This window comes from Pongo pygmaeus, chromosome 19 (genome assembly GCF_028885625.2).
Source record: "Pongo pygmaeus isolate AG05252 chromosome 19, NHGRI_mPonPyg2-v2.0_pri, whole genome shotgun sequence".
Classification (NCBI taxonomy): domain Eukaryota; kingdom Metazoa; phylum Chordata; class Mammalia; order Primates; family Hominidae; genus Pongo; species Pongo pygmaeus.
The window spans coordinates 55,863,447-55,877,775 of NC_072392.2; the positions used below are offsets into that span (position 1 = coordinate 55,863,447).

At 46.0% G+C, this 14,329-nt stretch overlaps 1 protein-coding gene across 1 annotated transcript in view; it reads right to left on the reverse strand.

The window, feature by feature from the left end:
* The window catches only part of LOC129017002 (unconventional myosin-XIX-like), a 38,102-nt gene that overhangs the window by 14,354 nt on the left and 9,419 nt on the right, over positions 1 to 14,329 (reverse strand). The window contains 8 exon segments of the mRNA XM_054456950.2: positions 258 to 429; positions 876 to 966; positions 2,913 to 2,989; positions 3,114 to 3,210; positions 3,933 to 4,035; positions 4,579 to 4,648; positions 5,324 to 5,456; positions 14,206 to 14,319. Of these exon segments, the coding sequence (XP_054312925.1) occupies positions 258 to 429; positions 876 to 966; positions 2,913 to 2,989; positions 3,114 to 3,210; positions 3,933 to 4,035; positions 4,579 to 4,648; positions 5,324 to 5,456; positions 14,206 to 14,319 (857 nt within the window).

Sequence of the window (14,329 nt, forward strand, 5' to 3'; positions counted from 1 at the left end):
CCTCCTGAACTTTAATAATGAGCTGAATTCTGGCCAGGAATGTAGCAACTTTCCCACTCAGAAAGAGGCCGCAGGTGCTGCTTGGGGAAAACCTGGGAGCTGTGCCCTGCTGTGTCCAGGGGTTTGAGGAGCAGGGAGAGGAACCAGTCTGTCTTATCCCCCACCCCAGGCCTGTGCCTATTGCCTGATGTTGTCTGGCCCAACCCCGGACAGGAAGAGCACTTGTTGGGAGGACAGGGGCCAGAGTAACTGCTCACCGCGCATAGATCAATTTGGCCAGGCAGTCTCTACGGGTGTCACACTCGGCTCGGGGGCAGGGCTTCCGGAACACCTGCTGCTGTCTGCCTGCCCTGATGGTTCTAACCTGCACCGTCTCCAGCAACACGTCCTCTGGGAGCCCCAGCAGCGAAGCTGCCGTCCTGACAGAGTCTGGGAGGGGCAAATCCTCTTTAGGCAAATCACTCTCCATCCAGTCCTCTTCACGAGGCACTGTGAAGTCATCACAGCGGGACCATGACTTGCCCAACTGGACAGAAGAAACCTAAGTTCTGATCAGTGAAGTGACTCACCAAGGGACTCCATAAACGGCAGTCAGAACTCAAACCCAGCACTTTCATGTACCAGTCCATGCTGCCAAGTATGGGACAAATCACTTTACAAACCTCTGACTCATTTTCTCATCTTTAAGATGGGGACGATACTGTCTGCCTCACCAGACAGGGTGAGGAGTAAATGATCCAGGGCCAGGCCCTATGGTGGGTGGCAAAAGCAAGGGCATCAGATTCCAATTTTCACCATCCGGCCTTCCACCCAACCCCAGCAATGCTGGCTACCTTCCTGACAGGGCCTGCCATATCCCACACCCTGACCCTCACACTTGGCATCACCCATCGGCTGGCAGGGCTGGGCTTCATCCTCGGAGGCAGCAAAGTGGACATTGCCAAGGTGCAGCAGTCCAGCTAGGACCTGGGGGAAAGAAGGATGGGTAGGAGTAGGAGAGGGCATGACGTGGGCCTACTCTGGGAAGGGCCGTTCTGCTGAGTACAATCACGACAGCAGAAGGGCAGCTCCCAATCATGGCCCAAGTGTGCCCATCTCTGCCAGGCACAATTCTATACAAGTTACATGCATTGCCTCATTGCATCTTTTCAACAACCTGTAAGGTATGTGCTACGCCACTGCCTACGATAGAGATGAGACTGAGGACACGTGCTTCCCAAGGGGAAAGATGGGATGAGAACCCAGGCTGACTTCAGATGTCCCCTGGGGCAGCCCATGGGCCTCCATGCCCGCCCATCCTCTACCTCTCTGCCCCCTGCTCTCTAGGAATAGACTGGTGACTGGGGGCAGGGCTGCTTCTGTGTGCCTGCTGGAGGCTTGTCTCTGCTTCCTTGAGCCCTTTCCCACTGCCAGGCTTCTGAGAGCCCAGCCTGCTGGAGGAACTGTGACCTTGGTCTGTGTCCGATGGGTGCCCCTTTGCCTTTGTACTCAGTGTTACACACAGACAAGCCCCCAGGGGCTATAGACAGAAGCTCCCCTCACCCCACCAAGGCCCAGCAACTTCAAAACCCTCAGACCCAGCTAGGCATGGTGGCACACGCTTGTAATCCCAGCACTTTGGGAGGCTGAGGCAGGTGGATCACTTGAAGTCAGAAGTTTAAGACCAGCCTGACCAATATGGTGAACCTCCATCTCTACTAAAAATACACACACACACACACACAATTAGCTGGGTGTGGTAGCACATGCCTGTAATCCCAGCTACTTGGAGGCTGAGGTAGGAGAATCACTTGAACCCGGGAAGAGGAGGTTGCAGTGAGCTGAGATTGTGCCACTGCACTCTAGACTGGGCAACGAGACCAAAACTCCATCTCAAAAAACAAACAAACAAACAAAAAAAACCAACCACCCTCAGACCTGACACAGGGACCCCACCCACCATTCCTATATGGTCCCAGGCAGGGTGCCTCCATGTGCTACGGGTCTTCCGGCCACAACTTGCTCCAGAAGACTGCCATGCCCACCAGGCAGAAGGGCTGTGGCAGAGGGTCATGCCACCCCCAAAGCACTCCTGCCCTGACTCCCAGTGTTGTCCACTTATCCTGGGCTTGTCCCCAGGTGCTGTCCTTCTGTCAAGTTCTTACCTGGCAGTGTCTGAGCAGCCCTCATCTGGAGGGTCACTTTCCACTGCATTGCTACCTCCCTGAAGTGGCCTCCCTGTCTTGACTGCCAGGCCATCCTATCTATCCCCTCCTGCTGCTCTAGAGGGTGAGGAAGATGAGAGGAGGCAGTCAGCTCTGTCAGCAAAGACAGAAGGGAGGCCCCCCTAGTGTGACTGAGAGGAGCCCAGCTCACCTGGGGCAGTCTCATGTTCCAGAGGACAACGGGGCATGGGTTGGGGGAAGACAGAGAGGGTATAAATTTGGAATTACTATGTCTGGTACTCTGTATCACCACTTAGTGGTATCCGACCTTGGGCACGTCACTTTACCTCTCTGGTTTTCTCAGGCATAAAGGGAAATAAACACACACAGAGGACTGTTTAAAAAACTAAGTGAGCAGAGAAGTGTGAACATGACTTGTAAGTTTTAATGTACTAGACAAGCAAGGCGGTAGCACTAGTTCTCTCTTCTGATCATGCAGTACCTTGCTCTCTGCCCCCATGGATCAGTTACTGCATTCTGTACTCTAGCACTGTGTACACATCACTGTTCCTTACGCCCCGTCCACCCCACCACCTGGTCTCCAGCCTCAGCAGAACAGAGAGGTGACTGATTCCCTGGAGGTAGCATAGAGGGGCCCAAAGTCCTAGATCCTCAGGGAAAGACCAACTCCATGTCCAGGGAAAGGCTCTATGAAAGGGGCTGCCTGTCATCTCTGCCAAACATAAGTGGCGTGGCTTTTCTTCTGACCTTAAAGATGTTGTTCTGGGTAGGGGTGTCAATGCCCAAATGGAGCATGGCCTCTCTGGTCACCTCAAAACAATCCTCTGAAAAAGAATCCAAGTTCAGGGGCAGAGGTCAGCAGCAGCAAGATGCGAGGGAGGCAGGCTCTGTACAGAGTGGGTGGGTGATGCTGGGTCAGTGCAAGGTGCTAGATGGGGCTCCCCTTACCTTCTAAGCTCCTCTCTGGGTTGGGCAGCCAGGAGAAGGCAGCTCCCTCAGGGAGGTGCCACTGGAGCCTCTCGTCCTCACTGGCTCCTTTGCAAATCTGTGGAGAAGGGTAGGTGGGAGGCGGGGTAGGGGGTTTGAGAAAAGTCCAGGCCTGCATAGGCATGGGGTTGGGATAAGAGGAGTGAGAGATGGTAGCAACGTCACAAGGCTCAGAGGTCCCTTCCGAGAGCCCAGGGCAGGTATGGGGGCAAAAGATGCCGTAAACATAGCCCTGGATGCCTCAAACCTGATGCAAAAGAACCTTGCTCTAGGGAAACCTGCAGTCTGGTGAAAAAAGGACAACTCCTGCCCAGGGAGCCCGTCGTCTTGACGTGGGAGGCATACCCATCACCTAAGGATGCTCCGATTCTGAGAGAAAGGGAGACATCCTATCCATGCCTTGGGGGACTCCCAGTCCGATGGAAAAGGCACAGCTCTAGGGAAGCCCTTGTTCTGCTAGAGACAGATGCCATTCTAGGAGAGCCCTTAGAATGATAAGAGTGACACAGCTTCCACCCTAGAGATACAGTCCCAGCCTCAAGGACCTTCTGGTCTGATGGAGGAGGTAAAACATACCCCCCAGGCCACAACTGTGCTGGGAGTCAAGGTGCAGTGTGAGGCAGAAGTGTTGCATGTGAAGTCTGCAGGAGAAAGTGGTGGCTCCATCAAAAGCTAGGTGAAGGAGCCAGGCATGGAGCATTCTAGGGGGTGGGGGGTTAAAAAACACGGACCCATCCCTGTCCCGCATCTGGGGCGCTGTAGGCCCCATTTGGCACAAACCTGATAGAATATGTGGAAGTTCCTCTCACTGGAAGCCTGGCAGGCCACTCGAGTTTTCTCTAGGAGGTAGGTCTGGACTGCGGCTCCAGTCATTTGCTGAGCCCTGGGGCACACACAGGCCAGAGCCCGTTAGTTGCCCATTCATTCCATAGCCCAATTTGGGTGTGCCAGATTGCCTGCCACCTGGCAACTCCCCGCCAAGCTCTTCCACTTAGCCAATGGGCATTGAGGGGTGGGGACCACTCAGAATGTCCTTGGGTGTCCTGGAATATTCCCCTGCATCTAGCTCAGGCGGACAGGGCCAAGGCCTCTGCACATCACTTTGCTCTACCCCAAGACAGGAGTCGAAGTCCCAGCTTCAAGCTCAGTGATATGGTCCAAAGAGGTGGCAATTTAGCTAGAAGTCCCTGAGCAAGAGTAGAAGACAGGAGGAACCCAGGCCTGAATAAGCGCACTGCCCCGGGGTTCACCAAGGGGAGAGGAGCTATAGTTCTCCAGGTGCAAAGATCACACCTGAGGTAAAGGGCATGCACCAGGAGGAGCAGGGTTTTTGCCCAGAGGGGTGGCCCAGGCCAGATACTGCCCCAGCCACTTTCAACCTCCCCAATCCCGTCCTCCCACTAGCCAGGGCGACAGCAGCTATTACCTGTTCAGCTGGAGCTGGATGAACTTCCCAAAGCGACTGCTGTTGTTATTCCTCAGCGTACACGCATTCCCTACAGATCACACCTATGTTTATTTCACTCCCCTGGGTTTGCAGAGTCCTCATAAGCCAAGGTGGCTGCAGGTCTCTGGAGGTCATGTTCCTGTGCTCAAGTCACCTAAAGGCCCCTTTGTTGGTTTTCATGTCATAGGGGACAGGACTAGAAAATGGGCCCTCACACTTTAGCAAGTGGGATTCAGGGGAGTTAGAAGAACTTCCTGGCAAGAAATTGGAATGAGCAAGCCTAGGCAGTCAGGGACCTTTCTTTGAAGGGAAAGGTCAAAAACAATCAGCTGTCACTACTGACTTTAGACAGGAAGGCACATCTGGGTTCCAGTGCCAACACACACACTAATCACCTTGTATCCCTTAACAAGTGCCCTTCATTGAAGCATCAGGAAACTGGATAGAAGGACAGAATTTGGACGAGCTAAGCCACCAGGTCTTCTCCAGCAAGACTGTTATGTGTGCCTAGGCTGGAGCGAGGAAGAGGACTGAACGACATTACCTCTGTTAGAATGATGCTGAGGAGTACCAGGGAGAGGTTGGGGATCTGAGGCAGTGAAGGATACACTCATCCTCCAACCCCACCCAAGAGAGGGTCTCAAAGCACTGCCCCTCTCCCTGGAAGGTGGAAAATCCCAGAGGAAATGGGACTGAGATACTGTGCAAAGGAGCCCAAGCTCACCAAAAGCTTCCATGACAGGGTTGGAGTTCAGGATCCTCTGTTCTATCCTCTCTGCAATCTTGTGGCTCTCCCAAGATGCAGGTGAGGCGGCCACCACAGCATAGAACTTCATTAGGCAGCGAGATGTCCATGTCTGTGGCAGAAACAGCCCTGTGGGAGCTGTATCTATGTTCCCGCCCACTTCTGAGCCTGCCTGAGAACAGCACCCACCAGAGCTCTCTTCTCCACCAGTGTGTTGCTGACAAAATGGGTGAAGGCAGAATTCAACCCTGGCCTCGGGCAAGGCACTTCCTCTACCTGTGTTTGTAAAATGGGAGTACACATCTGTTTCTCCCAGCTCTGTGGCAGACACTGAGCTATCGAGGCTTTCTGTGTATGTTTTTTTTGCAAACTCTGCAAAGGTGTGATTATACAATTGTTTATAAAACAATAAAACCAATGCATAGAAATTTAAAAATTTATTAAAAATCATGCATCTACTTAATGACTGGGCTCCAATTTATACCCAAGCAGTCTAATTTTTTTTTCCGAGACAAGAGTCTCGTCCTGCCTCCCAGGCTGGAGTGCAATGGCACAATCTCGGCTCACTGCAACCTCTGCCTCCTGAGTTCAAGCGATTCTCCTGCCTCAGCCTCCCGAGTAGCTGGGATTACAGGCGCGCGCCACCACGCCTGGCTAATTTTTTATATCTTTAGTAAAGACGGGGTTTCACCATGTTGGCGAGTCTGGTCTCGAGTTCCTGACCTTGTAATCTGCCCACCTTGGCCTCTCAAAGTGGGATTACAGGTGTGAGCCACCGCACCTGGCCCCAAGCAGTCTAATTTTAAAATTCATACTCTTTTGTTCTTAATCAGCTGAAGTGAGGTATACTTTCATTTTAACTTCTAATTGTTTGTGGCTAGGACATAGAAATACACTGTCTTTACATATTGACCTTGTATCCTAACACCTCACTAAACTCTCTACAACTTTTTAGTTGCAGTAAGGTGGCAACTTACTTTGTAGATTCTTTAGATTTTTCTTTGGGATAAGAGATATTTCTATCTTCTGAAAGACTTTATGTAGAACTGGTAACATTTCTTCCTTAAATGTTTGGTAAAATTTGGCTAATTTGTGTATTTTTAGTAGAGACATGCTTTCACCATGTTGGTCAGGCTGGTCTCTAACTTCTGACCTCAGGTGATGCACCCACCTTGGCCTCCCAAAGTGCTGGATTACAGGCATGAGCCACTGCACCCAGCGAGAGTTATCATTTTATTCATCTTTTCAGAGAAAAGTCTTTTATTTCATTAATATTTTTTCTATTTTATTCATCTTCACTTTTTCCCTTCTTCTGCATACTTTGGGTTTATTCTGTTCCCCTCTAGCTTCTTAAGGTATGCCACAGACTGAATTGTGTTCCCCTCAAATTCATATTTTGAAGCCCTCACTCCCAATGTGACTGCATTTGGAGAAGGGATCTTTGGGAGGTAATTAAGATTAAATAAGGTAATGAGGCCAGGTGCAGTGGCTCACGCCTGTAATCCCAGGACTTTGGGAAGGCCGAGGTGGGTGGATTGCCTGAATTCAGCAGTTCAAAACCAGCCTTGACCAACATGGTGAAACCCTGTCTCTACTAAAAATACAAAAATTATCTGGGTGTCATGAATGGCATCCACCTGTAATTCCAGCTACTAGGGAGACTGAGGCAGGAGAATCGCTTGAACCCGGGAGGCACAGGTTGCAGTGAGCTGAGCTTGCACCGTTGCACTCTAGCCTGGGCAACAATAGCGAACTGTCTCAAAAAAAAAAAAAAAAAAAAAAGGTAATGAAGATGTTGTGCTTTCATTTTAACTTATTAGTTCAAAATATTTTCTAATATCGACTTGGTAATGAAATTTCGGACAAGGCTGGACGCAGTGGCTCACGCCTGCAATCCCAGCAATTTGGGAGGCTGAGAAGGGCGAATCACTTGAGGCCAGGAGTTTGATATCAGCCTGGCCACCATAGTGAAACTATAACGTCTCTACTGAAAATACATAGTCTCTATTAAAAATACAAAAATTAGCCAGGTGTGGTGGCATGCACCTGTAATCCCAGCTACTCGGAAGGCTGAGGCAGATGAATCACTTGAACCCAGGAGGTGGAGGTTGCAGTGAGCTGAGATCACACCACTGCACTCCAGCGTGGCACAGAGGATCTCAGAGAAAAAAAAAAAAAAAATATATATATATATATATATATATAATGTATATATACACATAAGTATGTGTATACATATATAAGTACATATGTATATATATAAAAGTATGTGTACATATATGTATATATATATCTGTCTCCTTAGAAGATAATCACTAAGGCAAAAATGGTAACAATGTTTATATGATAGCATGCCATCATTAAAAAAAGGAACTAAGATCACATGGAACAATTTAAAAAATAAGATGGTAGATTTAAACCCAGGCATAGTGAGATAGATAGACAGATAGATAGATAGATTTTTTTTTTCTTTATAGTATCATTGTGATTTTATCTTTGACCCAGAGGATATTTAGAAGTGTGTTGTTTAATTTCCCAATGTTTTAGGATTTTCTAGGTGTCTTTGTTATTTATTTCTAGTTCAATTCTATTCAGCTCAAGGAACATAGTTTGTATCATTTTAATCTTTTTTTTTTGTTTTTAGACTGAGCCTTGCTTGCTCTGTGTGAGTAAACTGGGACTACAGGCACAAGCCACCACGCTTGGCTAATTTTTGTATTTTTTTGTAGAGATGGGTTTTCCCCACATTTCCCAGGCTGGTCTTGAACTTAAGCAATCCATCAGCCTTGGCCTCCCAAAGTGCTAGGATTACAGGTGTGAACCATCGTGCCTGGCCTCAAAATGTAGTTTTGATTTTATGTATTTTTCCTTTCAATGACAGCAGATTTTACTTCATGTATTTTGAAACTGTAATTAGGTACACACCTGTTTAGAACTGTTTTCTTGATGAATTCACCCATTTATCATTATGAAATGTCTCACCTTATCCTTAGCAACATTGCTTGTTCTAATGTAACCACTTCAGCTTTCCTTTATGAGTGTTAGGATGTTATATTTTCTTCCATCCATTTAGTTTGAACTTATCCACGAGTAGACCACTTATATTTATTGTAATTGTCACTATGCCTGGAATTAAATCTACCATCTTGTTATTTTTTAAATTGTTCCATGTGATCTTAGTTCCCTTTTTTCTTATTGCCTTTGAATAAATTCAGCATTTTAATGATTCCATTCTATCATATAAGCATTGTTACCATTTTTGCCTTATAGTGATTATCTTCTAAAGAGACAAAAAAATAAAAGATTTTACATCTGTGATGCTGAAACTTACCCCTTTGTGTAGATCCAAATATTTATCTGGTTTTCATATTCTTTTGCACTAAAGAATTTATCACTTCTTGCAGTGCAAGTCTGCAGGCAATGAATTCTCTCAACTTCTATTTGTCTTAAAAAGTCTTTATTTCACTTTTATTGTTGAAAAATATTTTTGCTGATAACAGAATTCTAAGCTGACAGATTTTTTTCTTTCAGCACTTTAAAGGTATCACTTTTATCTGTGGGCTTGCAGTTTTTGTCAAGATTCCTATTGTCATTCTTATCTTTGTTCATTTTTATGTAATACTTATTTTCCTGGCTTCCTTTAAGATTTTTTTTTTCCTTTTTTTTGAGACAGAGTTTCACTCTGTCATGATCTGGGCTCACTACAACTTCCTCCTCCTGGGTTCAAGCAATTCTCCCACCTCAGCTTCCAAGTAGCTGGGATTTCAGGCACCTACCACCATGCCCGGCTAATTTTTTGTATTTTTAATAGAGACGGGATTTCACCATGTTACCCAGACTGGTCTCAAACTCCTGACCTCAAATGATCCGCCTGCCTCAGCCTCCCAAAGTGTTGGGATTACAGGCGTGAACTACTGCACCTGGTCCTTAAGATTTTTTTCTTATATTTAGTTTTCAGCACTTTGACCATAATGTGCCTAAATGTGTTTTCTTTGTATTCACTCTACTTGGTATTTTTTGAGCTTCTTGGATCTGTGCTTGCCATCTTTGGTTAATTTTGTAAAAATATTACTTTGGATCCATGTCCTCTCTCTACTCCTAGGACACCAATTACAAGTACAGCTGACCCTTGAACAACACGTGTTTGAACTGCATGGGTCCACTTATGCGTGGGTTTTTTTCAATAAATCTCTCCTGCCTCCCCTTCTATTACTTCCACTACCTCTGCCACCTCTGAGACAGCAAGACCAAGCAAGACTGTCCTCTTCCTCCTCAGCCTACTCAAAGTGAAGATGACGGTGATGAAGACCTTTATGAGGATCCACTTTCACTTAAAAGTAGTAAATCTATTTCTTCCTTATGACTTTCTTAATTTCATCTCTCTAGCTTATTTTATTGTAAGAATACAGTATATAAGACATATAACATACAAAATATGTACTGACTGTTATGTTATTTGTAAGGTTTCCAGTTAACAGTAGTTAATCAGCAGTTAAATTATATGCAGATTTTCAATTGCGTGGGGAGTTGGTACCCCAACCTCTGCATTGTTCAATGGCAGACCATTTGATATTGTACTACATTTCTTGGATGCAATTTTCTCTTTGTTTTTCAATTTGGATAATTTCTATTCACCAACTGTCAAGTTCACTAATGCATTCTTTTGCATGTCTAGTCTGTTGATATGCCCAAAGATTTATCATGTTTTAAATTTTTTATCATCTCCATTTGATTATTTATAGTTTCCACCTCTCTGCTGAAAGACTGGAGGAATCTTTTCTGGAGACACCAATAAGCTCATGGGAAAAGTTATGGCCATTCAGGGTCTCACAAGTTTAAAAAGCTACTTACAGTGAGGCCCCATTGGTTGACAATCTTGTACGTAAACACAGATTCTAATCAGTTGTTTAATGCCTTATTTTCAAATATGAACAGACACTCAAGGACCATTATTTCATAAGCCTCTTTTATGTGAAATGACAAATATCATAAATGTTAGAAAAAAACTAGAATGTAGAATTAAAATTTCTAACAAATATTCAAAGTTCCAAAGAATTGGAAGGTAAAGAAAAGAATATCTCTCGGAAGATTAAAAAAATAAAAGAGAAAGGAGGATAGGTGAGAAAAATATGATTACACAACTAACCAAATTTCCTCACAGAAGTTCCAGAAGGAGAAAACACGGGAGGAAATTATTAGATATAATACAAAAATACTTTCCTGAACAAAAGGACATGAGTTTCCAAGTTAAAAAGACCCACACAAAGTACCCAGCATAATAAGTGAAGAAAGGCTATACCACAACATAGCACTGTGAATTTTAATACCTAAAAGCTTTTGGGGAAAAAAAAAAATCACCATTATGGACTGGCTCTCTCAACAGCAATATATGAAAATAAAACCTCGGCCAGGCACAGTGGCTCATGCCTGTAATCCCAGCACTTTGGGAGGCCGGGGCGGGCAGATCACGAGGTCAAGAGATCGAGATCATCCTGGCCAACATGGTGAAACCCCATCTCTACTAAAAATACAAAAATTAGCTGGGTGTGGTGGTGCATGCCTGTAGTTCCAGCTACTCGGGAGGCTGAGGCAGGAGAATTGCTTGAACCCGAGAGGCAGAGGTTGCAGTGAGCCAAGATTGTGCCACTGCACTCCAGCCTGGCAACAGAGCAAGACTCTGCCTCAAAAAAAAAAAAAAAAAAAAAAAAAAGGAAAAAGAAAACAGAGAATAAAGTCTCTATATTCAGAAAGAAAATTATTTCTAACCTGGAAGTATAAAACCCAGCCAAAATATCAATCAGATTCGAGGCAGAATAGACATTTTCAGATGTGCAACAATTTGCCCTCCATGTACCTTGTTCAGGAAACTACTAAAGAATATGGTCTGGCCAGGCGTGGTGGCTCACGCCTGTAATCCCAGCACTTTAGGAGGCCGAGGCAGGTGGATCACAAAGTCAGGAGTTCAAGACCAGCCTGGCCAAGATGGTGAAACCCCGTATCTATTAAAAATACAAAAATTAGCTGGGCGTGGTGGCAGGCGCCTGTAATCCCAGCTACTCAGGAGGAGGCTGAGGCAGAGAACTGCTTGAACCTAGGAGGTGGAGGTTGCAGTGAGCCGAGATCACACCACTGCACTCCAGCCTAGGTGACAGTGCAAGACTTGGTCTCAAAAAAAAAAAAAAAAAAAAAAGAATATGGTTCATAAAAACAAAACAAGGCAGTAAATGAAGAAAAAGAAAGCCATGGAGACTAGGCGTGGTTGGCTCATGCCTGTAAACCCAGCACTTTGGGAGGCCAATGCGGGAAGATCACTTGAGGCCAGGAGTTCAAGACCAGCCTGGCCAACATGGCAAAACCCCACTCTACTAAAAATATAAAAATTAGCAGGTCAGGTGTGATGGGTCATGCCTGTAATGCCAGCACTTTGGGAGGCCGAGGCGAGTGGATCACGAGGTCAGGAGATTGACACCACCCTGGCTAACACAGTGAAACTCGTCTCTACTAAAAATACAAAAAATTAGCCAGGCGTGGTGGCAGGCACCTGTAGTCCCAGCTACTCAGGAGGCTGAGGCAGGAGAATGGTGTGAACCCGGGAGGCAGAGGTTGCAGTGAGCCGAGATCGTGCCACTGCACTCCAGCCTGGGCAACAGAGCGAGACTCCGTCTCAAAAAAAAAAAAAAAAAACTTAGCTGGGTGTGGTGGTATGCATCAGTAATCCCAGCTACTCGGGAGGCTGAGGCATGAGAATTATTGGAACTGGGGAGGCGGAGGTTGCAGTGGGCTGAGATTGTGCCCCTGCACTCCAGCCTGGGCAACAGAAACCCTGTCTCAAAAAAAACAAAAAACAAAAACAAAATAAAGAGAACGCTATGGGCTCCTGCCATGGGGGATTTATCCTAGGACAGATGGGAATCTGGGGATGTGCAGAAGCAAAGAAGCTTCCAAGCAACAGCTGTGTGGCAGCAGCCCTGAGTAGCCACCAATCCAGACGGAAGAAAAGATGTGGTCTGAGAGCTCTGGGAAGGGTATCTCCAATGAAAGAAGCTGATTTGCTTGCCAGTTTGACAGGTGTTTTCCAGATTTGGTGACAAGTCTGGTAATGAGTTAATAATGGTATATAAAAACTAAACAAGTGAAAAAATGGGGCAATTATTTATTTATTATTTATTTTACTTGCCCCACTTTTTCACTGGTTTAGTTTTTGTACACCACTATTAAACTAAACAGGGAAAACAGGGAAAATAAAAATTATGCAAGAATATATAGTATATTATATGGCTCTGCTATTAATATACACATGACCATAACCATGTAAATACTGCTTATTAACTTAATTAGAAATTATGAAATAATTATATACAGAATATATATTTTGAGGGCAGGAAAATAAGGGTTAAATCCTCATCAAAGTAGGAAGTGAACAGATAAGGTCCAAAACCAAAAAGTCACTAACAATATAAGCAGTAGTTTAAAAATACGGATGTAAACACCCAGATAAACTGATAAAAGATGTGCAAGTAACTGCCATCTGGAGAGAGGGAACAAGGTTGAAACACAAGGAACAGGTTTGCTGTTTTTCTTTATAAGCTTTGTAGTATTGCTTGATTTTTTGAACTATGTAACTACATTACTATTTATTAAAAATAAATTTTTGAAAATATACCAGGCCCAGCCCAGGGCTACAGTGGCTGCTCAATAAAGGGTTACCAAGCTCTCTGGCCGGATGAGTCTTGGGCCAGGTTCAGCTTCAGTTCCCCAGAGCAATTCTGGGGGACAAGGCTTCGTTGAGAAGCTGGGCATAAGCCACTTCACTAGCCACCTTGATATAGCTCCTAGAGATCCCCTCCTAACCCAAGTCCAAGCCCTCATCCCTGCAACTTACTGTCTTTGTTTTCTTGTCTGTCTCTCTCAGCAGACTAAGTGCCCCCTGAAAGCTACATGTTGCATTTTTCATCCCACTGCCACCCCTCAGTGCCCAGCCAGAAGCCTAGAACGTGGCAAGTTCTCAGTGTTCAGCAATTCTCATATGTGAGTGAAGGCAGGAGGAGTTTACGGTCCAGAGTTCCTCATGAAGGTAAAAGTGTTGTGGAAAGGGCGAGGCAGCTGGGTGAGGCTTGTCAAGAAGGTGGCAAGGCCTTGGCCAATAGTCTCCTTTGACCAGCTGTGCAACTCCCCACTCATCTATATCCAACATCCTGTTATGGTTTTGCTACCCAGAAGGCCACATGGCCATACCAGGAGCTTCTGTCCTCCCCAACACCTGGCCCAATATACTGCCCTTGCCACCATGGGCAACCCAGAGGGTTCAGGTGGTCTACTCCAACAAACTCTTTCCCACAAGAACCCCAGCTACTTTGGAGGAGCACTGCCACATGCCAAGCATGCCACCAGGTACCATATGTACAGTGACTCATTTAACTCTCACAGAAGTCCTATGAGTCAGGTGTTGGTCCTCCCCTTCCATTTTACAAGTGGAAGAACTGAGAGCTTTGCAGAAGCTAAGTACTTTTCTGATGTCTTCTTAACCACTATGCTGGAATCCCCAGCAGCTGACTTTTCTTTCCAGTGGTGTCAGAGCTGGGAGAGACTTTCAATGAGAAAATAAGGCTTAGAAAGGAAGCTTCATTCCTATTTCACCCAGGGTGATGGCAGAGCTAGCAGTACAGCCTGGACTGGAATCCTGTCTCTTGACTTCTGGCTCAGTGCTAGCCCACCATTGTGCACCAACCCCAGCTTCAGCCAGCGTATCTGGGAATAATTAGGAAGCAAACAACTCCACAAGGAAGGCCAAGGAATGACCCCTGCCTCCCTGTCCACCCAGCCAGTCGTGAGTTGACAGGATGGGAAAGACGTCTTCCTACCTTTCCAGCACCACTCTCTCCACTGACAACAATAGACTGGTTGACTGGTTCAATCAGGCTCTTGACATTCCTGTAGGTCTGTTCACCCACAGTGAACACATGGGGCTTCAGTTTCTGGAACATC